Here is a 25,221-nt window from a genome sequence, read left to right on the forward strand (position 1 = left end):
AGCTGTGCTGTGCAACCTGGGGAACTGCAGAAAGCAAGTAGCCTAAATGACAGAGGGTGTGTCTAGACTGCACCTCTCTGTCGACAGACAGATGTAGATTAGGCACCTCGAAATTGCTTATAAAATGAGGCTTACAGGCTCTTTCAGGCTTTCTTTTTCAAAAGATCCGCGTCTAGACTGCTGGGGGGGTTTCGAAAAAGCTCCATTTCGGAAAAAAGCGGTGGCCATGTTTATGCTAATGAAGCACGGGATATTTAAATCCCCGCTTCATTAGCAATTTTAACGTGCCTAATCTACATCTCTCTGTTGGCAGAGAGGTGGAGTCTAGACACACCCGGGGTATGTCTACACTACCCTCCTAGTTCGAACTCATTTCACGAGGAGTAACGGTAGTTCGAACTAGGAAACCTATTCCGAACTACCTAGTTCGAGCCCCGTGTAGCCGCGCTACACGGGGTTCGAAGCAGCGGGGATTTAAAAATGGCGGCTCCCCGCTTATGCAAATTAAGCCCGGGAAATTCAAATCCCGGGCTTCATTTGCAAGTGCGGTATGCCTACATTACCCCGCTAGTGCGAACTAGGAGGGTAGTGTAGACATACCCTAAGGCACTTCATATAGTTTAACATGAGAAATTATTAGTTAAATTCGAGAAGATGGGGATTAAACATGAGAACTGGCAGGGGATAAGGAACTGGGGAAAGGGAAGACGACAGCAGGTTACATTGAAAGGGGAACTCGCAGACTGGGGAAAGGTTACTAGTGGAATTCCTCAGGGATCAGTATTGGGACCAACCCTACTTAACATTTTTATTACTAACCATGGCACAAAAAGTGGGAGTGTGCTAATAAAATCGGTAGAGGACACAAAGTTGGGAGGCACTGCCAATACCGGGAGGATGGGAATAGCATACAGCAGGGGCAGGCAAGATATGGCCCATGGGCTGGATGCCACCCCCTAAGCCTTTTGATTTGGCCTGCACCCACCCCTGCGGCAGGGATCAGTGCCGCTCCAAGTGGCTACCTGCTTCCTGTGGCTCTCTGCGGTGCGGAGTGAGAAGGGAGGGAGAGTATTCAACACGCTCCCCACGCCCCCAGCAAAATCTCTCTACTCCTATTGGCCAGAAATCAGCCACTGGGAGCTGAAAGATTTTTCTGGGGGAGGGGCAATCACAGAACAATGTCTCAGCTCCTATTGGACGGTTTCTGGCCAATAGAAGCCGTGCACAGCCGGCCAGTGGTGTGTGCCTCCTGGGGGAAGCCTGCCTGAGAGGGCTGCTGGCGAGAACTGCTTAGGTAAGCACCTCCTGGCCAGAGCCTGCCTTTGGCACCCCGCCCCTTCCACTCTCCAGCCCCTCCCAGAGCCCGCACTCACGCTTACATCCCTCCCCCAGGACCCTCTGCACCCTCCTCCCTCCTGCCCAGGTCATAACTCCCCCCAGACGCTGCACCCACAATTACATCCCTCCCCCCAGCCAGAATTCTCTCCTGCACCCATTCCCCTTCCCAGGCCCTGCTCTTCAGTCCCTGCCTCAGATCACAACCCCCTCCCTCAGCAAACTCCTTCTCTGACCCCACATCTCTCCTGCACCCCAGTCGCCTACCCTGAGCTCCTGTCTGCACCCAATCTCCATCCCAGAGCCTGCACCCCCTCCATAGAAAAGTGCAGCCCTTGACTACTTACCAAAATCTTGGACTGACCCCCCATCAAAAATTATTGCCCACCCCGCCATACAAGAAGATCTGTGTGATCTTGTACACTAGAGTAATAGACATGGGATGATATTTATTAGTCCACAAGTCAAGACACCTGCCCACTCTCCCAGTGCGCAGCAGATGAGGGAGGGGTGGGCCCACGTCCTGGGGTGTGCGCTGGGGGCGGGCCCACGTCCTGGGGTGTGCGCTGGGCTCCGGCAGAAGGGGCCAGTCTTTCCCAAGGGTGCGTTCCCCAGGGCCACACGCCGGAGCGCAGGGCTCTCGCGCAGGGACTGGCGGGGAGCTGTCAGGCAGGGCTGACCCGATGAGCCTGCCACAGCCAGTGAACCAAACCCAGCGCAGCGCCTACCTCGTGGCTCCATGTTTGGCACAAGAGCTTCTCGTGCTCTGCGGTGGGATGTCCCAGAGACAGAGAGCGGCTGGCCCTGAGGAGACAAGACGGGGCGTGAGGGCGGCGCCAGAGGGCCAGGGACTTTGTGAGCACCGACAATGCCCTCGTCAGAACGGGCCTGAGCAGTCAGACGGAATGAGCCCAGCCGCCCGGCATCGTCCCAAGCACAGTCCTGGACTCCCTGCCGCCCTGGAGCCACGCAGGCAACGTGACACGTCCCACCCATAGCGGAGGGCTGGGCAGAGCGAGTGGGAGGCTGCCGGGAGCGGGGCCCCAAGCTCCTCACTGGCGGGGACGCGGTGTCTCACGCCTTCCTGTTTGGCTCCCCCGGCGCCCGAGGGATGAACAATTCGATATGCGAACTAGCTCGCCCAGACGCCCGTGCGCTGGCTCCTGCTGCAGGGACGAGTCTGCACGAGCAGCCAGCGCCCCCAGCTCCTTGCACAGCCCGAGGGGCAGCCCTCGCCCGGACGGGCGTCCCACGCTCACACCCGGCCCCGCCAGCAGCCACACGTACCTGGACAGCACCACGGCCATGGCATAGATGTCAATGGCAGCGTCGGCCACGCGCTTCAGGTGGAACTGTTGGTCTGGGAGAAGCAGCTGCGGTTAGAGGGGCCATGGGTGCACATGCCTGTGACACTAGTGACAACTGACACCATGGCTCAGCCAACGGCTTTCCCTGCACAGACACACTGGCAGAGCTACCTGGATGTCAGGGCAAAGCCGCCCACCGACCGCAGAGCCCGGGGGGGGGGTGATGCCACCAGAGCCTGGCACAGGGAGCTCCCCTGGCTACTTGGCTCTAGCACACAGCTGGGAGGGAGCCTTCTCCTGAGCCACCTGCTCAGCAGCACAGGGCTGCGTGTCCCCACCCCCAAGAATCCAGCGACCACGTCTGCACGCTCAGCTCCTCGTGGGGCCTGGGCACCCCAGGGCAGGATATGAATTGTTGCAGCTGCCCAGGGCTGCACTCTGCTGGGCGTTGGGCGGAGCAGGGCACAGCCCCCGACCTGCAGAGCTTTGGGAGAGCGGCGTGTGACCGCGAAGGGCTCCGAGGGGTCGGGCTGAGGCTGAAGGGGAGAGGAGAGAGTGCAGGCGCCGCAGGAGGAGACAGCCCAGCGCTGGCTTACAGGTTTCCCAGGGGCTGGGACACACGGCGCGCCGGGGCGGCTGGCTGGAAGCGGACGATGCTACCGCAGAGTCACCCACCTATCACCTTCTCGCCGTGCTTCAGCAGCAGGCTCTCGACAGCTTCCCCAAACAGGTCAATGGCCCTCGTCACCTGCACAGGCCACAGCAGAGCAAGTCATGTGGGCTGAGCCCGCGGGGCTGGGGCCAGTCGCGCTGTGCTCAGACCTCGGAGCCACTCAGCCCTTGGCAAGACCTTGGGCAGCCTCCAGGCCGCTCCACGTTATACCACAGCCTGGACGGTGGCCCGGGCATTACTCGCGTGCGACCGAGGAGCTGGGAGGAGCGACCGGGCAACGGCATCGGAACAGGGAAATGGACATTCGCTTTCAGTGACTCGGGGGTTGCGTTCAGCTAACACTTCACAGACACCGGCTTCCCGGTTCATTCCCCGCGGGAAGCCAGGCACATCCCTGCAGCAGACGTTAGGCGGATGCTGCAAATCGCAGAAACGTCGCCACTGCTGACTAGTCTCGACCAGGAAAACGATTTGTTTAAAATGCTCCCTGGAGCGCTGCAGGAGGCAGCAGCTTTATTCACGGCTCCCCCAGCGCCAGCGCCAGCGCCAGGCTCACAGCCGTCTGCCCCAACGAGCTCCCTTACCAGGTAGGCACTCTTGTCCAGGCCTGGGTGAACAACGCCCTCCAGAGACAAGCCCGTGGGGATCCCGACTTTCCTGCCAGGGGGAAAAGAGAGGAGCAAACAGGACAAAGGGTTTAGAACACAACTTGGCAGCCCCTTCAGCCGGGTGTAACTGCGCAGCACTCCCTGGGGGCTTCTGCACTCCAAGGTCCAGTCAGCACAGTGGTGATATCCCATCTCCTAGAGCTGGAAGGGACTCGAGAGGTCACCGAGTCCAGTCCCCGGCCCTCACAGCAAGACCAAGCACCATCCCTGGCAGGTTTGCCCCACATTCCCCCCCCCAAGAGCTGAACTCACAACCCTGGGGTCAGCAGGCCACTGCTCACACCACCGAGCTACCCCTTGTGCAAGGCAGCTAAGCCAGCCCGAGGCCTCGTGTAGCCAGCGCTACGAGAGGCCGACTCCTTGGCCAGCCTAGGTGCTGCCTCAGGGAAGAGCCCCTGGGGTCGCCGTATTGGGTCTGTGCTGTGCGCAGCGCTGACGCTGGCGTTCCTAGCACAGACTCAATCTGGCCAATGTCATTTCAGGAATCCAGCGCTAACGTTCCCGCCTACCGCGAGCGCTGGCGTTCAAAGGACGGCAGGTCAGCGCAGCTCTGCACCTTCTGCGCATGCCCCATGCCTGCCATTCCGTGCACGGGCACTGCTCGGAGGCCGGCCTCGCCCCAGTGCAGAGCTCCTGCGCAGGCAGCCGGGTGTGAACGCTTGCAGGGCCTCTTGGCCAGGCCACTGCGTCTCACACTCCACCTTTGGCAAAAAGTGCTACCAGGACTCAACCAGGACTGCTCAGGAGCTTGGTTTTACCGCGGGGCCCGAAGGAGGCGCTGTCAGCCTCGCAGCGCCCGCTGGTGCCAACCTGCAGGTCCAGGTCTCTACTAGGCATTGGCTCCTGCCTCCCCAGCATGCTTCTACCTACACAGGGTGCTGGAGGGCCCGGCGGGGTCCTGCGCTCCAGGCGGGAAGTGGTTCCAGCACAGACAGGGCTCACGTTTGGTTCAGTGGCTCTCTGCACCCCCATACACCCGGGTCCAGCACCGGGCTCGGGACCGGCCAGTGGGAGCAGCATGTTCTCTTGCCCCACTGGAGCAGCGAGGCACATGGTGGCCTGCGCCCAGGGCCACTTACCGCTTTGCTCTCATCCCGATCTCTTTCAGGATGACCTCTGTTTTCCCCGATGGATTCATGACCGTTGCTCGCAGGTTTTTTAACTGGACCCCTGCATACTGGAATGTTGGGAAATGATGAAAGGGGTTGAATTACTCTCAGTCCTAGGCCTACACCCGCACAGGGAAAGGTTCAATGCTCCACGGCGACACCGGGGATTTACAGCAGGTTTGCCTGTTGCCTCTGGACTAACAATACACTAGCAAAATGTGAAACTCGTGGCTTTATTTTCTGCAGCTAACCATATCTCAGGGCCCAGCTCTGTGACCCAGCCTGCTTGCATTCATGAAGGAACAGTTCATATTACACAGGACACAGATTTGGGTCCATCCGAGGAAGCATTTATATATACTGCACTCCCAGCAAGGGCTCCGTTCGCTGAGGAAGAGAGCAAAGCCTAGAGCGCTAACAGCTGGGAAGGGGAGGTGTCTATTGTCATGATTCTGAGGGTTAGCCAGCAGCCTGGAGTTTAAGGGGTTAACTACACCTAGCCAGGTGGAGTGACCACTAGGAATGTAGGTGGGACTTTCAAACTGGGACAAAGGAATTTGGGTTTTTTCCTTTCTCCTTTTGTCTCTCTGGGTGTGTCCTCTGCAGCTACAGAGAGGGACAAGCACGTCTCTCTCTCCCAAACACCATTCCTCATTTTCTGTAAGTAGGGTAAAGTTTAGGGAGTTTCGTTAGGTTTTATTGTTTAAGGGTTGGGTAGGGATCTGAGATCTGGCACTGCTTAAAAGGTGTTTTGGCTTTTCTTTGTAACTAAGTTCTAGGCCTATGGAGTTTCTCCATGAGTATATTTTGTTACTTTCCCATCTAGTCATTATGCCTGCAACAGGAATATTGTTGTAATAATAAAAGTCTTCTTTTTTCTTTTTATTAACCTGGCTTTGGTTACTTGTGTGTCCTGATTTTTATAATAGGGGTGAGATTTCCCAAATGATCTTTCCCCTGATTTCTTTATCAATATTAGGGTGGTGGCAGCGGAAGTTTGATTCCCAAGATCTAGGTTTTTAAGATTTTGGGGGAAGTTTTATACCAAAGCCTGGTAGATAAGGTTTTGGGGTACACTTGCTGGCTCCCACTTCTGCATTTATCATGCCAGAGTGGGGAAGGAGCCATGACATCTATGACAGGTGACAAATCTGCGGAACCGTCTCAGACTGAGGTGTCAACAGAGGAGGTTTAGAAACAAACTCATCAATTAAACAGTCACGACCCTCGACATTACAGGCCAGCGAGTCTCTCTTCAGTGCCAGGCAAACACACAAACTCTGGCAAAGAACACAATCGCCAGACACACAGATGTACAGAACTGGTTGGGGACGAGCCAACATGGCTTCTGTAAAGGGAAATGAGGCCTCGCCAACCTATTAGAGTTCTCTGAGAGGGTCAAGAAGCACAAGGACAAGAGGGAGCCAGTGGATCTAGCGCACCTGACCTTTCAGAAAGCCTTTGACAAGGTCGTAAGCAAACACTCTTAGGCAAAGTCAGGAGATCAGAGGGGAGGCCCTCTCGGAGACCAGTAGCTGATGAAAAGACAGGAAGCAAAGGGTAAGAACAAATGGTCAGTTTACACAGGGGAGAGGCCCCCCAGGGTTCTGCACCAGGACCAGTCCTAGGCAGCACATTGGTAAATGATCTGCAAAAGGGAGAGAGCAGCGAGGCAGCAAAGTTTGCATTTGATACTAAGTCCAAAGCCGACTGCGAGGAGTTCCAAAGGGATCTCACCAAACTGGGCGAGGGCACGACCCAATGGCAGATGAAAGTCAACGCTGATAAATGCGCCCCGGGAAAACACAGCCCCAAGGACACGTCCAAAATGACGGGGTCTCGCGTAGCTGGTTTCACGGGAGAGAGAGATGTTGGAGACATTGTGCATAGTAGGGCTGTAAAGTCCGGCGGCGTCAGTTAATTGGTTAAACGTTTAACTGGTCGACTGATTAAGTGGGATCCTGGGTGGGTTCCATTCCAGCCCAGCAGGAGCAGCCCCCGACCCACGGGACTCCTGCCCCCAGCCCTGCATGGGAATGGCTGCTGGCTCCCCGTCCCCGCTGCCAGCAGCATGGGGAAGGGCTGCTTCTGGGTAACTGGTTAACCGGTGTTGCTTACCAGGTAATGGTTAACCAGTTCCCCATTCACACCCGTAGGGGATAGTTCTCTGAAAACATCCGCTCAATGAGCAGCAGCCATCAAAAAAGCCAAGCGGAAGTTAGGCCCCATTAGGAAAGGGACCGAGAATAAGGAAGGGGCATTGTGGTATTTTCCATCTTTCCATGCCCACCCCCTTGACAACTGTGGGAAGGGCTGCTCGCCCCATCGCAAGAGAGATCGGTTAGAAGTGGGAAAGGGAGGAAGAAGGGCAGCAAAAGGCACTGGGGGCCGGAGGAGCCGCCATGTGAGGGGCAGGGGACAGAGGGGCCGTGGGGCTCGGACAGGGTGCGTGGAGACCATGAACAAGAACCTGTCCTTAGCCCTTCGCATGGGCAGAGCACAAGAGCTGGGCCCTCTCATGTCACTGGAGCCAATGGGGCTGACTGGGGAGAGCAGGATTGGGCCCATGCTTTCAGCAACGGGCTCTCGCCCCAAAACTCAGGTTCCCCCAGCCCCTGCCCAGGCCTCCAGTCACTGCTGGGGGGTGGGTGGCGGGCTTGGTTCTGCAACTTCATGCGACTCCCTCCCGCCATGCAGCATGGCTCTGGGGCTGGGCTGAGAGTCAGTCTCCCTGCTGGGCACTTTGGACTCAGGCCCACCCCTGCGACCCAGCTCTCCGCCTGCAGGGCTCTCAGCGCATGGATGGGGGCACGGAGGCAGCGCTGCCAACTCCACCAACATCCCTCCCCAGGGCTCCAGCGAACACGCTCGGCAGAGGATGCCCCACCGGCCATGGTGCGCTCCCTCCATCCCACCAGCCAGAGGGACCGCCCTCCCCCAGCAGCCTCCCCAACGCCCGGGGTTGTGGCTGGGGCAGGGACTCTGCTCTCAGGCCCGGGGCAGACTCCTGGCCCCTCGCCCAGCTGGGCAGTGCCAGCTGCAGCGCAGCTTCCCTCTGGGCTGGTGCTGGGAAATGGCAAGGCCTGATAGCACGGCCAGGCCCCTCACCTCAATGCCCGTCAGGGCCACAAACAAGCGGAGGATGTCATTGGTGCCCTCGAAAATGCGGAAGATCCTCAGGTCTCTCAGGACTCGTTCCACGCCCGTTTCCTGCAAACAGAGAACCCGGTAGCGCCCCCAGCAGGCGGGCGAGGGAGCCCGGCGAGCGCCTGCACTTGGCACTGCTCAGCCGCTGGCACCGAGCTCCTTTACCTTCATGTAGCCCATCCCGCCGAGGACCTGGATGCACTCGTCTGTCACGAGCCAGGCGGCCTCCTGCAATAAACGGGCACAGTGCAGGGGGCGGGCAGCTGCTACTCTGGGCAGCCCCGGGGCCTGCGCCTGCAACAGCGCGGTGACGGAAAGGGGTCCCGTCAGCTACCGGGGCTGGGCCTGCCCCTGCCCGGGGACCGTGCTGGCTCCCACAGCCGTGCAGCTCCTGAGCGGAAGGAGGCCTCTCGCATGGCCCAGTGCCCGGCCTGGGCTGCCTCTCACTGCTGAGAAGGGCGGCTCGGGCTGCCCTGCCGACCCAGGCTGGCGAGAGGGGCGCCCGCGGCTCCGCCCCTTTCCCCTCAGGGCACTGGGCAGAGCACTCGCTGGAGAAGGGCAGGGCTGATCTGTGGGTTGTGCCGCCGAGGCCCCGGGCAGCTCCAGCAGCAGGGGACAGCCTGGGCTGGACTGAAGCCAGCGCCAGGGGACCCTGCTCGGTCTCCCCTGCGTTGTCCAGCTGGCTGGGCAGAGGGATCTCCGGGGACAAGGGCTGGAAGCAGGACAGGCCGAGCACAGGCGGGGGGAGCTGCTCTCCAGCTGCAGGACGGGGGCCCAGCTGGGGTCCTGCTAGTGCAATCCCTGGGTTGGGGAGTGGCAAACACGTCCCTCCCTTCCGGGGACACCGAGAGCCAAGCCCTGAGCCCGCTACACTCAGCACCGCCCCAGGCCGACAAGCCTCCCTCTCCCGCCCCCCGTGGAGACGCGCCTGCGGGAATCAGACACTTACCGAGGCAAAGATCTTGCTGATGGCAGCTTCCAGCTTGTAATCCGGCACCTTCATGTCCATGTTGGCGCTCACCACGTAGGCCATCGACTGCAGGGAGCCACCATGGGCCTGTGGTGACCCTGAGCCAGACACCGTCCCGCCCCGCTACGCTCAGATCTGCTCCGTCTCCCCGCCCCAGCCCCCTCGCAAACCCAGCGCTTCCCTGCAGGGACAAGGCCCGCCCCGGCCGCCCCGAAGGGCACGGCCTTTCCTCCTCCCCCCGCCTCTGCATTTGCCAAGCCGGGCGGCCAGCGAGGGGCAGGCGGCTGCAGCCCTGGGCCCTTGTCATCATTAGCCTCCTTGCCCCGCTCCCCACCCAGGGGCGCTCCGCCGTGTGTCCTCCCTCACGCCGATTCGCCTGCTCGTGCTGGGCCGGGGCAGGGCTTGCCAAGTGCTCAGTCAGCACCACGCGCAGGGGCCGGGCCCAGGGCAGCTGGGCACTATGGCGACAGCCCCGGGCTGCTCCCAGCGGGTGCACGCAGGAGAGTTACCGGCCTGGCAGTGGAGCTGGCTGGCACCCGCGCACGCCAGAGCGCTGCCAGCGACCCTGCACCCGCTTGGCGCACCACGGCCCCGCCAGCCGTGGGAGTGCTGTGCCCACGTTCCAGTGGAACCGGGAGGCTGGCTGGGCGGGCGAGGGAGGTTCCCCCTCCTGCAGGGGCAGTCCCTGGGACTGTGGGACCCTGGACGGGCTGGCTGGCTGGGCGGGCGAGGGAGGTTCCCCCTCCTGCAGGGGCAGTCCCTGGGACTGTGGGACCCTGGACGGGCTGGCTGGCTGGGCGGGCGAGGGAGGTTCCCCCTCCTGCAGGGGCAGTCCCTGGGACTGTGGGACCCTGGACGGGCTGGCTGGCTGGGCGGGCGAGGGAGGTTCCCCCTCCTGCAGGGGCAGTCCCTGGGACTGTGGGACCCTGGACAGGCTGGCTGGCTGGGCGGGCGAGGGAGGTTCCCCCTCCTGCAGGGGCAGTCCCTGGGACTGTGGGACCCTGGACGGGCTGGCTGGCTGGGCGGGCGAGGGAGGTTCCCTCCTGCAGGGGCAGTCCCTGGGACTGTGGGACCCTGGACGGGCTGGCTGGCTGGGCGGGCGAGGGAGGTTCCCTCCTGCAGGGGCAGTCCCTGGGACTGTGGGACCCTAGACGGGCTGGCTGGCTGGGCGGGTGAGGGAGGTTCCCCCTCCTGCAGGGGCAGTCCCTGGGACTGTGGGACCCTGGACGGGCTGGCTGGCTGGGCGGGCGAGGGAGGTTCCCCCTCCTGCAGGGGCAGTCCCTGGGACTGTGGGACCCTGGACGGGCTGGCTGGCTGGGCGGGCGAGGGAGGTTCCCCCTCCTGCAGGGGCAGTCCCTGGGACTGTGGGACCCTGGACGGGCTGGCTGGCTGGGCGGGCGAGGGAGGTTCCCCCTCCTGCAGGGGCAGTCCCTGGGACTGTGGGACCCTGGACGGGCTGGCTGGCTGGGCGGGCGAGGGAGGTTCCCTCCTGCAGGGGCAGTCCCTGGGACTGTGGGACCCTGGACGGGCTGGCTGGCTGGGCGGGCGAGGGAGGTTCCCCCTCCTGCAGGGGCAGTCCCTGGGACTGTGGGACCCTGGACGGGCTGGCTGGCTGGGCGGGCGAGGGAGGTTCCCTCCTGCAGGGGCAGTCCCTGGGACTGTGGGACCCTGGACGGGCTGGCTGGCTGGGCGGGCGAGGGAGGTTCCCTCCTGCAGGGGCAGTCCCTGGGACTGTGGGACCCTGGACGGGCTGGCTGGCTGGGCGGGCGAGGGAGGTTCCCTCCTGCAGGGGCAGTCCCTGGGACTGTGGGACCCTGGACGGGCTGGCTGGCTGGGCGGGCGAGGGAGGTTCCCTCCTGCAGGGGCAGTCCCTGGGACTGTGGGACCCTGGACGGGCTGGCTGGGCGGGCGAGGGAGGTTCCCCCTCCTGCAGGGGCAGTCCCTGGGACTGTGGGACCCTGGACGGGCTGGCTGGCTGGCTGGCTGGGCGGGCGAGGGAGGTTCCCCCTCCTGCAGGGGCAGTCCCTGGGACTGTGGGACCCTGGACGGGCTGGCTGGCTGGGCGGGCGAGGGAGGTTCCCTCCTGCAGGGGCAGTCCCTGGGACTGTGGGACCCTGGACGGGCTGGCTGGCTGGGCGGGCGAGGGAGGTTCCCTCCTGCAGGGGCAGTCCCTGGGACTGTGGGACCCTGGACAGGCTGGCTGGCTGGGCGGGCGAGGGAGGTTCCCTCCTGCAGGGGCAGTCCCTGGGACTGTGGGACCCTAGACGGGCTGGCTGGCTGGGCGGGCGAGGGAGGTTCCCCCTCCTGCAGGGGCAATCCCTGGGACTGTGGGACCCTGGACGGGCTGGCTGGCTGGGCGGGCGAGGGAGGTTCCCCCTCCTGCAGGGGCAGTCCCTGGGACTGTGGGACCCTGGACGGGCTGGCTGGCTGGGCGGGCGAGGGAGGTTCCCCCTCCTGCAGGGGCAGTCCCTGGGACTGTGGGACCCTGGACGGGCTGGCTGGCTGGGCGGGCGAGGGAGGTTCCCTCCTGCAGGGGCAGTCCCTGGGACTGTGGGACCCTAGACGGGCTGGCTGGCTGGGCGGGCGAGGGAGGTTCCCTCCTGCAGGGGCAGTCCCTGGGACTGTGGGACCCTAGACGGGCTGGCTGGCTGGGCGGGCGAGGGAGGTTCCCTCCTGCAGGGGCAGTCCCTGGGACTGTGGGACCCTGGACGGGCTGGCTGGCTGGGCGGGCGAGGGAGGTTCCCCCTCCTGCAGGGGCAGTCCCTGGGACTGTGGGACCCTGGACGGGCTGGCTGGCTGGGCGGGCGAGGGAGGTTCCCTCCTGCAGGGGCAGTCCCTGGGACTGTGGGACCCTGGACGGGCTGGCTGGCTGGGCGGGCGAGGGAGGTTCCCCCTCCTGCAGGGGCAGTCCCTGGGACTGTGGGACCCTGGACGGGCTGGCTGGCTGGGCGGGCGAGGGAGGTTCCCTCCTGCAGGGGCAGTCCCTGGGACTGTGGGACCCTGGACGGGCTGGCTGGCTGGGCGGGCGAGGGAGGTTCCCTCCTGCAGGGGCAGTCCCTGGGACTGTGGGACCCTGGACGGGCTGGCTGGCTGGGCGGGCGAGGGAGGTTCCCCCTCCTGCAGGGGCAGTCCCTGGGACTGTGGGACCCTGGACGGGCTGGCTGGCTGGGCGGGCGAGGGAGGTTCCCTCCTGCAGGGGCAGTCCCTGGGACTGTGGGACCCTAGACGGGCTGGCTGGCTGGGCGGGCGAGGGAGGTTCCCCCTCCTGCAGGGGCAATCCCTGGGACTGTGGGACCCTGGACGGGCTGGCTGGCTGGGCGGGCGAGGGAGGTTCCCCCTCCTGCAGGGGCAGTCCCTGGGACTGTGGGACCCTGGACGGGCTGGCTGGCTGGGCGGGCGAGGGAGGTTCCCTCCTGCAGGGGCAGTCCCTGGGACTGTGGGACCCTGGACGGGCTGGCTGGCTGGGCGGGCGAGGGAGGTTCCCCCTCCTGCAGGGGCAGTCCCTGGGACTGTGGGACCCTGGACGGGCTGGCTGGCTGGGCGGGCGAGGGAGGTTCCCCCTCCTGCAGGGGCAGTCCCTGGGACTGTGGGACCCTGGACGGGCTGGCTGGCTGGGCGGGCGAGGGAGGTTCCCTCCTGCGGGGGCAGTCCCTGGGACTGTGGGACCCTGGACGGGCTGGCTGGCTGGGCGGGCGAGGGAGGTTCCCCCTCCTGCAGGGGCAGTCCCTGGGACTGTGGGACCCTGGACGGGCTGGCTGGCTGGGCGGGCGAGGGAGGTTCCCTCCTGCAGGGGCAGTCCCTGGGACTGTGGGACCCTGGACGGGCTGGCTGGCTGGGCGGGCGAGGGAGGTTCCCCCTCCTGCAGGGGCAGTCCCTGGGACTGTGGGACCCTGGACGGGCTGGCTGGCTGGGCGGGCGAGGGAGGTTCCCCCTCCTGCGGGGGCAGTCCCTGGGACTGTGGGACCCTGGACAGGCTGGCTGGCTGGGAAGGGGTTTTGCAGGGGGAGTTTGCTGGGGCTGTGAGTTTGGTGGATCCCAGGCTGCTTCCAACCTGGGGGACAGGAGGAATTGGACTAACGAGCTGGAATTTGGCCAGGGTCAGGGTAATGTGGCCCGAGCTGGTCTATGGGAGTGTTGCCATGCTCCTGTCCCCGTGCCACCCCAGGGCACTGCTGGGAGCCTGCTTCTTGCACAAGGGTTTCACGCGAGCCTTGGTGGCATCACTTCCACTTTGCACCAGTGTGCACAAGCACAGCATCAGTCCCAGAGAAATGAGGGCTGCCCAGTGCCGTGCCACCACCTGCTGGGCTCTCGTCCGATCATGGGGCCCAGCGGATCAAATCCGGTCTCTAGGATACTGGGGGTTGGCGCGCCGGAGCACCGGGCACACACGCAGTAAAGAACAGCGACTAGCCCCGGGGCTCACTTCTCTCTTCCACTCCCCGGGGAGAACCGGGTGGCAGGGGGCTGCTTTGCTTTTCACTCTGTCTGTTTGTGTGACCACACGGCTCTTAGCAGAGGAGGCAGGGCAGAGAATATGCCTGGGGCTTGGCGAAGAAGGGGGAGGTTTGGGTTTGTCCTTAGTCCATGGGGGATTCACTCCACACTGGGGCCAGCCCTCGAGAACGCCCCGTGCCCCCGACAGCTCTACCGTGCCCGCGCAATGGAGCTATTGACCATGGACATGCTCCTGCGATTAGGAATTTCTCACCTCCGTTACATAGTGCAGCATGGCCATGCGGGCGACTTTCTCCTGAATAGCCCCATAGTTGCTGATGGTGTCTCCGAACTGCTTACGATTAGCAGCATGGTCAACCTGGTGGTACAAAAGAGCCCGTGATCACAGCCGGAAGCTAATGCAGTCCAGATGGGAGCAATGTTTCTGTGTCCGAGCCGCAGGATTGGGCCAAACCTTTCCATTTTCAATAACATTAGGTTGGCTAACGATACTATAACTGTGTAGCCTGTGTCAGCAGAGCCTGCTGGTCACCCGGGGGCTCCGGCATCCCTCCCGCTCCCACAAACACCCTCTAGTTCAGGGACTCACTGCACCCCCACATTCGCACCCCGCCATGGGCTCATGTATCTTCCATTTCCCACTTGCAGGTTTTCCCATTTCCCCCAAAAGGAATCGGGTTCTGTCCAGAGATGCCGTTGGAAATGTGGACTCGCTGGACACAGTGTTCCAAAGGAATCACACTGCACCCAGCTAGAATGCCAACAAGCTGACTGTAAGCGTCTCGTGAGCTCAGCCATTAACTCAACTCCCGCCCCAGCGCCAGCCCAATCTCACCCCAGGACACAAAAAAGAGAGCAAGAAGAACTTCTGTCTCAGGCCAGGTCTGCATCCAAAGGCTGGCGTAAGGTCCACAGCTCCAGCTATGCAAATAATGCAGCTGGAGTCGACATACCTTCAGCCAAGCATGGTGCCCTCAGCGTTTGATTTAGCAGGTCTAGTTAAACCTCCGGTGTGTGGCAGAGATGTGGCCTCGCAGACTAACCAACCCGCGCGTCTAAACTAAGCTAAGGCCCCGAATCTGGAGAACCCCACTGAATCGTCAGCACCACATACGTGCTTCAGGTGAAACACAGACATTCCGCTGCAATTCTGCCTGTTTAAATGCGGGTCTTTGACCTGCCAGCTCTGCCAGCATCAGCTCCTGTCTCGCTGGACACCCGCCTAGAGCCTGCAAATCTGCAGGTGTGCTTTAGATCCCCGGGAGCCGCAGCCAGGGATGCCAATGCAGATAACCAGGGCTCATTTCTGCGGATACGGGAGTGGCTGCGGATACAGGGGGCTCTACGCATGGAACATGGGCTTCTAAGAGCAGGGAGCACAGCATGGTAGAAATGTTGGTGATGCCCAGGATGCCAGAGCCTGCACCCCTCCCCCACCCAAACTCCCTCCCAACTACCTGCGTAAGGCTGGGGGGGAGGGGGATTGGGCAGGGAAGGGGTGCAGGCTCGGGGGGGGCAGGAGGGAGTTTGGGGTGGAAGGACGGACAGGGCGGGAGGGCGGTGAGCGGGCACGGGGCAGAAACCCGACCCTCCCACAATAACAGCCGAGTCTCGCTGACTGCTGCGTTCTCGCGCCGGACGGGGGGCCTGCTGGAAGGACGTACAGCTTTGACGATCACTCCGCGCATGGTGCCCGACAGGGCGGAGGCCATCCCAAAGCGCCCGTTGTTCAGGATGTTCATGGCGACCATGAAGCCTTTTCCATGCTCCCCAAGCAGATTTTCCGCTGGCACCTTCACGTTGTCGAAGTGAACCTCAGCCGTGTTGGAGCACTTGATGCCCATCTTCTTCTCCGGGGGGCCGCTGGCAAAGCAGAACAGAGTCGCAGAGGAGCGCTGCCGTTGGGCACGCACACCTGCCTGCATGCGCACTGCTGCCTGCGTGTGTGCAGGCCACACGCACTCGCCCCTGCCCCAGGCCCTGGCCCTGCCAAGGGCCAATGTCCCCAGCGCACGGTCACGGGGACTTGGCTCCTGGTCGGGATCCAAGGTCCGTGGTGTACACGTGATACCGCCGGGAGTGCGCACAGACAGGTGTCGTGTACGTGCGGTGATCCTGCGTGCAGTAACACGCTAACACGGCGTCTGAGAGAAACAGGGACCAGCGGAAATAAAGTGAGTGACCACTGCCCATTTCTACATGCTCTGGGCCTCTTACTTTGTGCCCTGCACTGGACCATGGAGCTGCATGACCTCAAGCACCCTGCCACTCAGAATGCCAAGGCGTCCCGCCGTGTGCCTGTCCCGCTCTGCCCCGGGGAAGTTTCAAGGAGCCTGTGTATGGCCGATGGGCAGAACCGAACCTGGGACCTCAGTGCACGAGCCTCTACAGCATGAGCTACAAGCCAGCTGGGGCCCAGCTAAGGCTGCGAGCCTGTGAGTGGTCTGGGTGCGGCTAGCAGGGGCAGAGAGCCACCCCTGCAGGTGTGCGGGTTACACACAGGGGGTATGTCTACACTACCCTCCTAGTTCGAACTAGGAGGGTAATGTATGCATACCGCACTTGCTAATGAAGCCCGGGATTTGAATTTCCCGGGCTTCATTAGCATAAGCGGGGAGCCGCCATTTTTAAATCCCCGCTGCTTCGAACCCCGTGTAGCGCGGCTACACGGGGCTCGAACTAGGTAGTTCGGACTAGGGTGCTTATTCCGAACTACCGGTACTCCTCGTGAAACGAGGAGTGAAACGAGGTGTACCGGTAGTTCGGAATAGGCACCCTAGTCCGAACTACCTAGTTCGAGCCCCGTGTAGCCGCGCTACACGGGGTTCGAAGCAGCGGGGATTTAAAAATGGCGGCTCCCCGCTTATGCTAATGAAGCCCAGGAAATTCAAATCCCGGGCTTCATTAGCAAGTGCGGTATGCCTACATTACCCCGCTAGTTCGAACTAGCGGGGTAGTGTAGACATACCCTGACTGTGTTGTGGCACAAATGGAAAGTGAAAGTGGGGCGTGAGCAGACTGGTCCTGCCCCTCTTGTGGCTGGACGCTGGGAAAGTAGATGCAAGGACGTGGCACCTGGTGGCTGCAGGAGAATCATTACAGGCTCCTCAGGGCCCAGCCCCCCCACGAGCCACGTGGCATGTGGCACAGGGGCGAGGGGGGGCTTGTGCAGTTTCAGAGCAGGGATGTTAAGGACTAATCGACTAGCGACTCGTCGCTCCCCCCTTGCGCCTCTATCTGAGAGAGGCAGCAAGGCCAGGGGTGGGGGAGGGAGGGGTGCTTCACAGCGGCAGGACCGCATGGAGCCCGGGCTCTGCGCGACGCTGCCATTTTAAAACGCAGCGGCGGCATTTCAAAGGGGCGGCACCGCCCTATCGACTAATCGATGCGAAAATGCATCGACTATTCGATTAGTCAATTACACGACACTTCACATCCTTGTTTCACACAAGCTGCAATTCCAGGTCCCTGGGAGGCCCCCCACTGAATCGCCCTCCTGCTGCCGTCCCTCGTCCCATCTCTGCAGGCCTGCCAAGGTGCATCAGTCCAAGAGCTGCTCAGGGGGGAGCTGCCCCGAGCTCCAGGACTTCCACGTGCCCACAGACGTGAAATCCGCCCACGAAACCAGCCCCCGGAGAGAGCAGTTGCTCCGGTGTCGGCGAGCGAGCAATAAGCACTACCGCTTACAAGTCTGGACACTCCCGCCAGCGTGCACACGCCAGGCACTGACCCCGCCGCTGCCCGGAGGCTGGAAGTGTTGCTCTCGCCCTCGCACGGGCAGGGCAATCAAGGCGCACGGGTGCGGAGACGGGCTGCAGGTCAGTGCCTGGCTCTTAGTCCCAGGCTGAGCCATGTCAAGACAAGGACACAGGAGCCGGCGTCAGACCAAAGGTCTGTCCAGCCCAGTGTCCTGCCTGCCGACAGGTGTATCAGAGGGAAAGAACAGAACAGGCCCCAGGCCCGGCCTTTGGGCAAGGCGAGCAAGGTGGTAGTCATGGGCCTTGCGCAGTCAGGGCCCCGCGGCTCCGCGCAGTCAGGGCCCCGCGCTGCCCAGCTCCCGGCCCCACCCACCCGCCAGGAGCTGTGCGGCTCAGCGTGCTGCCTTGGGCCCTGCACACGCTTTGGCCAGGCCTGAAGGACCATTCCCCGAACGATCCCTGCCCCTCTACCCAGTTCCAGCCTCAGGCTCTCAGGCCTTTAGGGACACGCGTGCCACGGGGCTCCGACCCAGACCGTGGCGGCTAACAGCCATCGCTGGACCCAGTCTCCATGAGCTCAGCTAGTCCTTTTGGCCTCCCCAGCAAGGCCTGGCCAGGCATCCCACGGGTCAGCAGTGCGCGGTGCGAAGCAAACCTCCCTTTGGCGGTTGTAGCCTATTCGCTGCATGGCTGACTCTGGGTTTTGTGTTCTGCGAAGGGCTTCCCCATTCGCCGCCTCCACACCAGGCAGGCCTCTCCCACGCACCCCCTGGTGCCTCTTCTCAGCTGCCAGGCCCAGCCTGTCCAGTCTCCCTCACACCAGGCCTGGCCCCTTACCTGGTCACGCCCCCGAACGCTCTCTCCACAATGAAGGCTGAGATTTTGTCCTTCACTTCCCCCGTTGGCTGCTTGACTGGCGTCTTGGCGAACACGGTGAAGATCTCAGCTGTCCCTCCATTACTGGAACCAGAGCGGTGAGGACACAGTGAGCCCAGCTCCCACCACTCAGTCTCCGTCTAGGCTGCAGCTCTTTCCCGGGGGACCTGCAGTATCCCGGAAACGCAGAGACGCCTCCAAGGAACGCGTCCACTTTTCCAAACATTTCTTTGAAAAAGCAGACGCGCTCTTTTGCCATCCCTGTAACCCTCGTTCTACGAGGCATAAGGGGTGCGTCGAAAGAGGCTTTTTTCCGAAGTTTGGCACCGTGGAGATGCACCAAATTTCGGAAAAGCCTCTTTCAAAAGTAAATGGGAAAGAGACGCAATTTGCACACAGTCAGCGTTTCTTTTTCCAGTTTAACTCTGCAGTGTGGACGTAGCCCTAAGTGTCATTGGGTTCTTCCCTTTCCCGCCTGGGATTTCCCTTTTTCCATCGCGTCCCGGCACTGCCGTGAATCCTCCCAGCAGCTGCCCTGCTGCCGGCGACACAGGGATCCATCTTCCCCACCTCCTGGCTGGGAGGGACTCCGAGGCGGTTCAGCGGGGACGCGGGTGGTGGAGGAAATTACCCCCCTGGCTAACTAGTGTGTCCTGCACCCCGGCGCTTGCCTGCATACACAGGCGCGGGGCCGTCCCACTGCAGTCTAGTGACGGTGGAGCGAGGCCCCTGGGGCGGACGCTGGGGAAGAGGAACAGGCTGGAGCATGGAGCGGCCCCTTTACTCCGATATCCGGGTGCGCACCCGGGGCTGTGCCCGTGTGAACAATTTGGCAACAAGTCACAAAGTTATCCCAGGGCCCAGCCTGTGCGCCCCAGCCCACGGGGCAGGAGGGGAAGGGAGAGCTGAGCTCAGCTAACACGTTGTTTCACCTTCCTGCTAGCTGTCTCCCCCGGTGCACCCTGCTCGCCCAGCCCTGCACCCTGCGTGCTGCCACCACCCACCACGGGCAGGGCCAGTGAGGAAGGGGCTTCCCAGCTGAACAGGGAAGGGCAGGGGACAAATGCAGACCCCAAGCAGGGGTATCCCTAGGGGGCAGAGGCCTGGCACAATCTCCCCCCACCCCCACCCCAGGCCCCACCTCTGCTCCATCCCTGCCTGCCCCTGCTCACTGCTGTCCTGTCCATGGGTGGGGCCCAGGGCGACATGGGGGATTGCCTGGGGGCGGCAGCAGGGGTCGCCCCCTCCCTCTCTACAGCGGCAGAGCCCGGCAGCCAGTCCCAGTCCCAGCCCGCTGTGCTCGGCTTCCCCGCGGCAGCAGGAAGTGGAGAAGCCAGAACCAGCGCCCCACTGGGCACGGCCCTAGGGCAGCTGAGGTGGCTGCCGCAGGGTTCCCTAAAGCCTGGGGCCCGGGGAGCCGCCCTGAGCCATCCTATGGGCGGGGCGGGACGGGGCGGCTCTGAGGCTGCAGGATTCGTCCCCCCCTCCGTTGCCGAGGACCTGGGCTGGGCGCTGGAGCTCTGGGAGAGCCATTTCCCATCCTGCGGCACTGGGGCCTGTGGAACTCCCGGCTCCAGCGCCCACGCGAGAAACCCGCCTGGCCGCCCTCACCTGATCCAGATTTTCCCGCCGTTCAGCGTGTAGAACGTCCCGCACTCGCTGAGCTGGGCCCGGGTCTTAATGGAAGCGGCGTCGGAGCCACTGGAAGGCTCCGTCAAGCAGAAGGCGGCGACGGTCTCTCCTGCGGAAGGGAGCAAGAGGCTCACGCAACCCGCAGGCAGCCAGGGCTCAGCAGGGGGCCCAGGGCCTTGCAACAGGGCGAGCCCATGGTGGGGGGCACAGGAGGGGTAAGGATGGGGGGGGCCCGCGCACACCACTGCAACTAGCTGGCTGCGTGGAAACGGACGGCTACCGAAAGCTGCTCTGGGCACCCGCAGATCTGCTGAGGGCAGAGCCACTCGCCACCTGCCGCGCGGGCCGAGGCCGGGCTCCGGCGGGGCCGCGTGGGCCGAGGCCGGGCTCCGGCGGGGCCGCGTGGGGCGAGGCCGGGCTCCGACGGGGCCGCGTGGGCCGAGGCCGGGCTCCGGCGGGGCCGCGCGGGGCGAGGCCGGGCTCCGGCGGGGCCGCGCGGGGCGAGGCCGGGCTCCGGCGGGGCCGCGCGGGGCGAGGCCGGGCTCCGGCGGGGCCGCGTGGGCCGAGGCCAGGCTCCGGCGGGGCCGCGTGGGCCGAGGCCGGGCTCCGGCGGGGCCGCGTGGGCCGAGGCCGGGCTCCGGCGGGGCCGCGTGGGGCGAGGCCGGGCTCCGGCGGGGCCGCGTGGGGCGAGGCCGGGCTCCGGCGGGGCCGCGTGGGGCGAGGCCGGGCTCCGGCGGGGCAGAGGAGCTTACACAGAGCTTGCCTGAGCTGCATCTAGCTCCTGCCACTGCTGTGAGGCCCCGCTGCCACCCCCCACGGGCACACACGCAGAGACACACACAGACACATACACACACACCCGCTACAGACACACACACCGATGTACACACCCACAGACGCACACACACACACACACGTGCACACCCTCCCGGTACAGACACACACACAGACACCCCCCCATTACAGGTATAGACACACATACCCAGACGTGCGCACCCCCACTCTAGAGACACACAGACCGAGATGCATGCATCCCCACTACAGACACACAGACACCCCCCACTACAGACACACACACACCCGCTACAGAGACACACACAGGCATGCGCACTCCCCCGCTACAGACACACACACACACACACACACACACACACACACTTACACCCCCCCTACAGACACACACACATGCACACACACATGCCTGCTACAGACACACACACACCCGCTACAGAGACACACACAGGCATACGCACTCCCCCACTACAGACACACACACACACTTACACCCCCCGCTACAGACACACACACACGCACACAGAGCCTGCCAGCAGTGAGCTGAGCCTGGCTCAGAGCTGTGTCTGGGGGCCCGGAGGCTGGGGCAGGCCTGCATTCTACCTTCCCGGGGGCGCCAGGGCGTGCAGGAAACATTCCTACCGGAGGCCAGCTTGGGCAGGTATTTCTCCTTCTGACGCTGGGTCCCAAAGAGCAGGATCCCCTTAAAGCCGATGGACTGGTGAGCGCCGAGGCTTATGCCCACGCCAAGGTCGTGCACGCCAACCACCTCCACCACGCGAGCGTACTGGTGGGAGAGCATAGCGCCGGGGGGTTAATGTGGAACCGCTGCCCCGGGACCTGCAGCCGCAGCAGCTCCTGGGGACCAGCAAACACTCCACCTCAACGCCAACATTAGCTCTCAGTCCGGCTCCCGCCGCGGCTCTCTGCGCCTACTCGCCCTGCCGGGGCCAACGGGGGCCCAGCCTGGTCACCCGGAGCCATCAGACGCCGGGTCTCGTTCAGTGCAATGCGCAGGCGGTGGGGGAGGTTGGGTAGAGCGTTTACAAAGAGAGAACAGAAACCCCCCCCAGAGATGCTACCGACAATGGCCTGCCTGTCACTGTGTGCGTCTCGGGTGCTCACACTTGGGTGCCCAGCCAAGCAGCACCCAGCCGTGCAGCGACAGCGCATTCAATGGGACCGTTTCCAGGTGGACTTGCTAGGAAGCTAGACCAGACCACTGTGCTACAGCCAGAGGGCACCGGGCTGGGGACAGAGCCTCCACATGGCCTCCCTTGAGCTAGCCAGCGATACTGTCCCTGCCTCTCTGGCTACAGGGGCGCAGGGAGGGATGTGGGTGAGACTTACCGGTTCCGGTTAACTGGTAGCTGCGGGCTGACAGCTGCTGTAGCCCCATGGGACCCTCCAGAGGCAGGGGCTGCTCCGACTGACTAGAGCAACCCGTGCCCATGGTGGGGGCGCTCCAGCCTGCCCCCTCAGTCACCCCCGTTAACCCATTAAACGGGACTCTGCACCCTGTGGGGAGCTCGGCACAGCGGCTGGCGGCTGCCCGGCGACTGTGGGGCTAGTGACCAGCCCTGCTGCGTGGTGCAGGCAGGCGACACGGCTTCAGCGCGAGGCCCGGTGGGTGCAAACTGGCTACTGTGCCGCCTGTGCCGGTTGCAGTGCAGGCCGGGCAGCGGGAAGGCGAACACGCTGGCACATGCTGGCACGCAGAGGCAGGGCTCGGAAGCCGCCTGCACAGGACCCGTCAGGGGAGGCGCCGCAAGCAGCGAGGAGAGAACGTGCCCACAGCCCGTGGCCTGGACAGCTCCGAGCCGGACCCGGGGAGGCAGGATCTGCGTCCCAAGCCTGGCCCCACCCATCGCTGGCCTGCGCCTGCCACCTACCTGCACCCTCTGGCTCTGACTTACCTGGGTGTTCGTCAGCCCAACGCCTCCCAGCTCCTCAGGCACCTGCAGCCCAAAGGCTCCCATCTCCTTCAGCCCGGCCAGGGTGGCCTCCTCAACGTGCTCCAGCTTCTCGTTTTCCGCAGCATCATTGACCTCCTGCAGCAGAGCGGGGCGAGTGAGAGGGGCAAGTGCCCAGCCACCGCTGCCGGCCTTTGTGGGCAGGGCGGAAGGGCTGGGACGGGCCACGTTTGGCACCACCTTGGACGGACCAGCCGGGCGCTGGCGTGTTAGTGCCAGTCGCTGCTGTCAGTCAGCCTGATAGTCGGGGGTCGGGGTGTGATCTGTGCCCCAGGCTTTCCTCCCTCTGCCCCACCCCGCGCCCCCAGCCTGGCCTGGCTCTCTGGGGAGGGCTGGGCCTGGCAGAGGCCCAGCTTCAAATATCCTACTTGAACTGCGGCTCCGCAAACAGTCCAGCCCTTCCTCAGGCCGAGCCCACCCCTCAGCCTGATGGATGGGGCGCTTGGCAGGAGACGTGGGCTCTCGGGAAACCGCAATCCTTAGGGGCGTGTGCATCCTCCGGCTTCCGAAAGAGGGGTCTTAAATGGTGGCGAGAAGGGTGTCACTGTCCGAGGAAGACAGAGTCCGTGTGTCTGAAACAAACACCGGGCTCATCCACTGTCGGATCGGCCACTGACCTCGAAGAAGCGGGTGCAGGGATCCACCAGGGCTTGCAGGAACTGCGTCTGCTCCTCGGACAGCACTAAGGGGCACAACGCTGGATTAGCAGGGTGCATCTAACCCAGTGGTTCTTAAACGTTTTAAGACCGAGGAACACCAAACAATTTTTTTTTATGAGAAACACCAAAGATTTTTTGTTGAGCAAAAAGGGAGGGGTCGGGGGGAAAGTTATTGAAAAAAAAAAGGTCGCCTGCCCCTTTAAGGGCGGCCATTTTGAACTCTGTTTGTCTCTGCGGCACGGAACACGGCTTAAGAAATACTGATCTAACCCTTGTCGCTTTATTACATGATTTGCCAGCATGTGAGGCGCCTGCTGAGCCGGGATGTTTGTCCTGAGTTCGGCTCTCGCTCAGACGGGGATTCTCCCAGGGACGGCCCATGGGCTATGTTATGCAGGGAGTCACATGAGCTTTGCTTCTCAGACTTCAGGCACCCGGGAGCGGCTTGCTTCCTTCCCAAAGGGCGTCAGGGGGCTCTCAGGGACTGATGCCGGCCTATGGACTAGTCCGTGAGGAACACTGGACTAGAGGGTCACAGCGGCCTTAGGCTCTATCAATCTGCCTGCTGGGGAAGCTCTAGCTCCGCAAATGGCCACAGGTGCTGGCTAGTGCTTCTCCCTTCCAGGCTGCTGGTTTGAATCCTGCCCCGGCACACGGGCCTCGGAATCATCTCAGCCCACCGGTGTCCCCACCACAAGCGTCACCAGCGGGGTTGGCCCCGTGGCTGCAGACTGAGCCAAGAGGCCAGGATTCCACTGAACTAGCCTCTGGCGGGGGTGGGGAGCTATGTGGCCTGAGGGGGATGACGTCGGTGGCTTTGCACCCCAAGGCCAGTGCGCCAGGGTCACTCCGAGTGCGAAATCTGCAAGGAAACGATAACGAAAAACCACCTACCTGAGGGGAAGGGGAAAACGTTGTCAGGTACGAGCTGCCCGTTGAACAGGTTCATGACAAAGGAGGTGGATCCCTGGAGGAGGAGACAGGGCTCAGGAGAGCACGTACACAGAGGGGCCCTGCAGAGCCAAGCGGTGCTAGGCGGGGGAAGCTCAGGGTTGGCTTTGGCCCAGCTCGGAGCAGGGTGCTCAGGAGAACGGCCCCTGGAGTGGCTGTAGATCCAGGCACCTGCCGGACATGCTGAGATGCACACTGCCGGGTACTGTGATGGCGGGGGGGGGGGGGGATTTTCGCCCTCGCAGACGTCTCAGGACTCTGGTGCATCCAATGCCCACAGAAGGCTCCATAGAGCTCGGGTCACTCACCACTGGCCTGGGTGTGTCATGCTTCCACCTGGCGTTTCATTGGCTGAGCCTATTGTCACTCTGCTGTGGAGCCTGTGGGGAGAGCTGCCTGCAGTGGCTGCCAGGACACCCCTTTATTCTCAGGGTGCAGCACTCGGGCCCTGCCTGCACTGGCATTTACACAGCAAAGCCTTTGTCCTCCAGAGTGAAACGCCTTGTCACGGCAAGTCCCAGTGTGGACAGCACGCTGTTGGCAGGAGGACACTGCTCACTGGGGGGTGAGAGTGTCTCGTTGGAAAAAAAGCCGACAAACAGCAGCTGCACTGCCCGACTCTGAGCCACGTGGCTGCGTCAGCGCGGCCGTGCTGCTGAGAGCTGCCCGACTCTGAGTCACGTGGCTATCAGCGCGGCCGTGCTGCTGAGAGCTGCCCGACTCTGAGCCGCTGTCAGCGCGGCCGTGCTGCTGAGAGCTGCCCGACTCTGAGTCACGTGGCTGTGTCAGCGCGGCCGTGCTGCTGAGAGCTGCCCGACTCTGAGCCGCTGTCAGCGCGGCCGTGCTGCTGAGAGCTGCCCGACTCTGAGCCACGTGGCTGCGTCAGTGCGGCCGTGCTGCTGAGAGCTGCCCGACTCTGAGTCACGTGGCTATCAGCACAGCCGTACTGCTGAGAGCTGCCCGACTCTGAGCC

At 63.0% G+C, this 25,221-nt stretch overlaps 1 protein-coding gene across 1 annotated transcript in view; it reads right to left on the bottom strand.

The window, feature by feature from the left end:
- The window catches only part of LOC102456803 (very long-chain specific acyl-CoA dehydrogenase, mitochondrial-like), a 34,796-nt gene that overhangs the window by 5,769 nt on the left and 3,806 nt on the right, over window positions 1-25,221 (bottom strand). Inside the window, exons 4-19 of the mRNA XM_075938319.1 lie at window positions 24,192-24,264; window positions 23,256-23,320; window positions 22,582-22,716; window positions 21,308-21,452; window positions 19,853-19,982; window positions 18,203-18,325; window positions 15,332-15,530; window positions 13,921-14,025; window positions 9,189-9,275; window positions 8,405-8,467; window positions 8,201-8,302; window positions 5,063-5,160; window positions 3,900-3,972; window positions 3,318-3,390; window positions 2,623-2,695; window positions 2,064-2,139 (exon numbers count right to left, since the gene is read on the bottom strand). Coding sequence (XP_075794434.1) covers window positions 2,064-2,139; window positions 2,623-2,695; window positions 3,318-3,390; window positions 3,900-3,972; window positions 5,063-5,160; window positions 8,201-8,302; window positions 8,405-8,467; window positions 9,189-9,275; window positions 13,921-14,025; window positions 15,332-15,530; window positions 18,203-18,325; window positions 19,853-19,982; window positions 21,308-21,452; window positions 22,582-22,716; window positions 23,256-23,320; window positions 24,192-24,264 — 1,620 coding nt within the window. The remainder of the gene's footprint in view (window positions 1-2,063; window positions 2,140-2,622; window positions 2,696-3,317; window positions 3,391-3,899; window positions 3,973-5,062; window positions 5,161-8,200; window positions 8,303-8,404; window positions 8,468-9,188; window positions 9,276-13,920; window positions 14,026-15,331; window positions 15,531-18,202; window positions 18,326-19,852; window positions 19,983-21,307; window positions 21,453-22,581; window positions 22,717-23,255; window positions 23,321-24,191; window positions 24,265-25,221) is intronic.

Source organism: Pelodiscus sinensis, chromosome 10, assembly GCF_049634645.1.
Source record: "Pelodiscus sinensis isolate JC-2024 chromosome 10, ASM4963464v1, whole genome shotgun sequence".
In the NCBI taxonomy this organism is placed as follows: Eukaryota; Metazoa; Chordata; order Testudines; family Trionychidae; genus Pelodiscus; species Pelodiscus sinensis.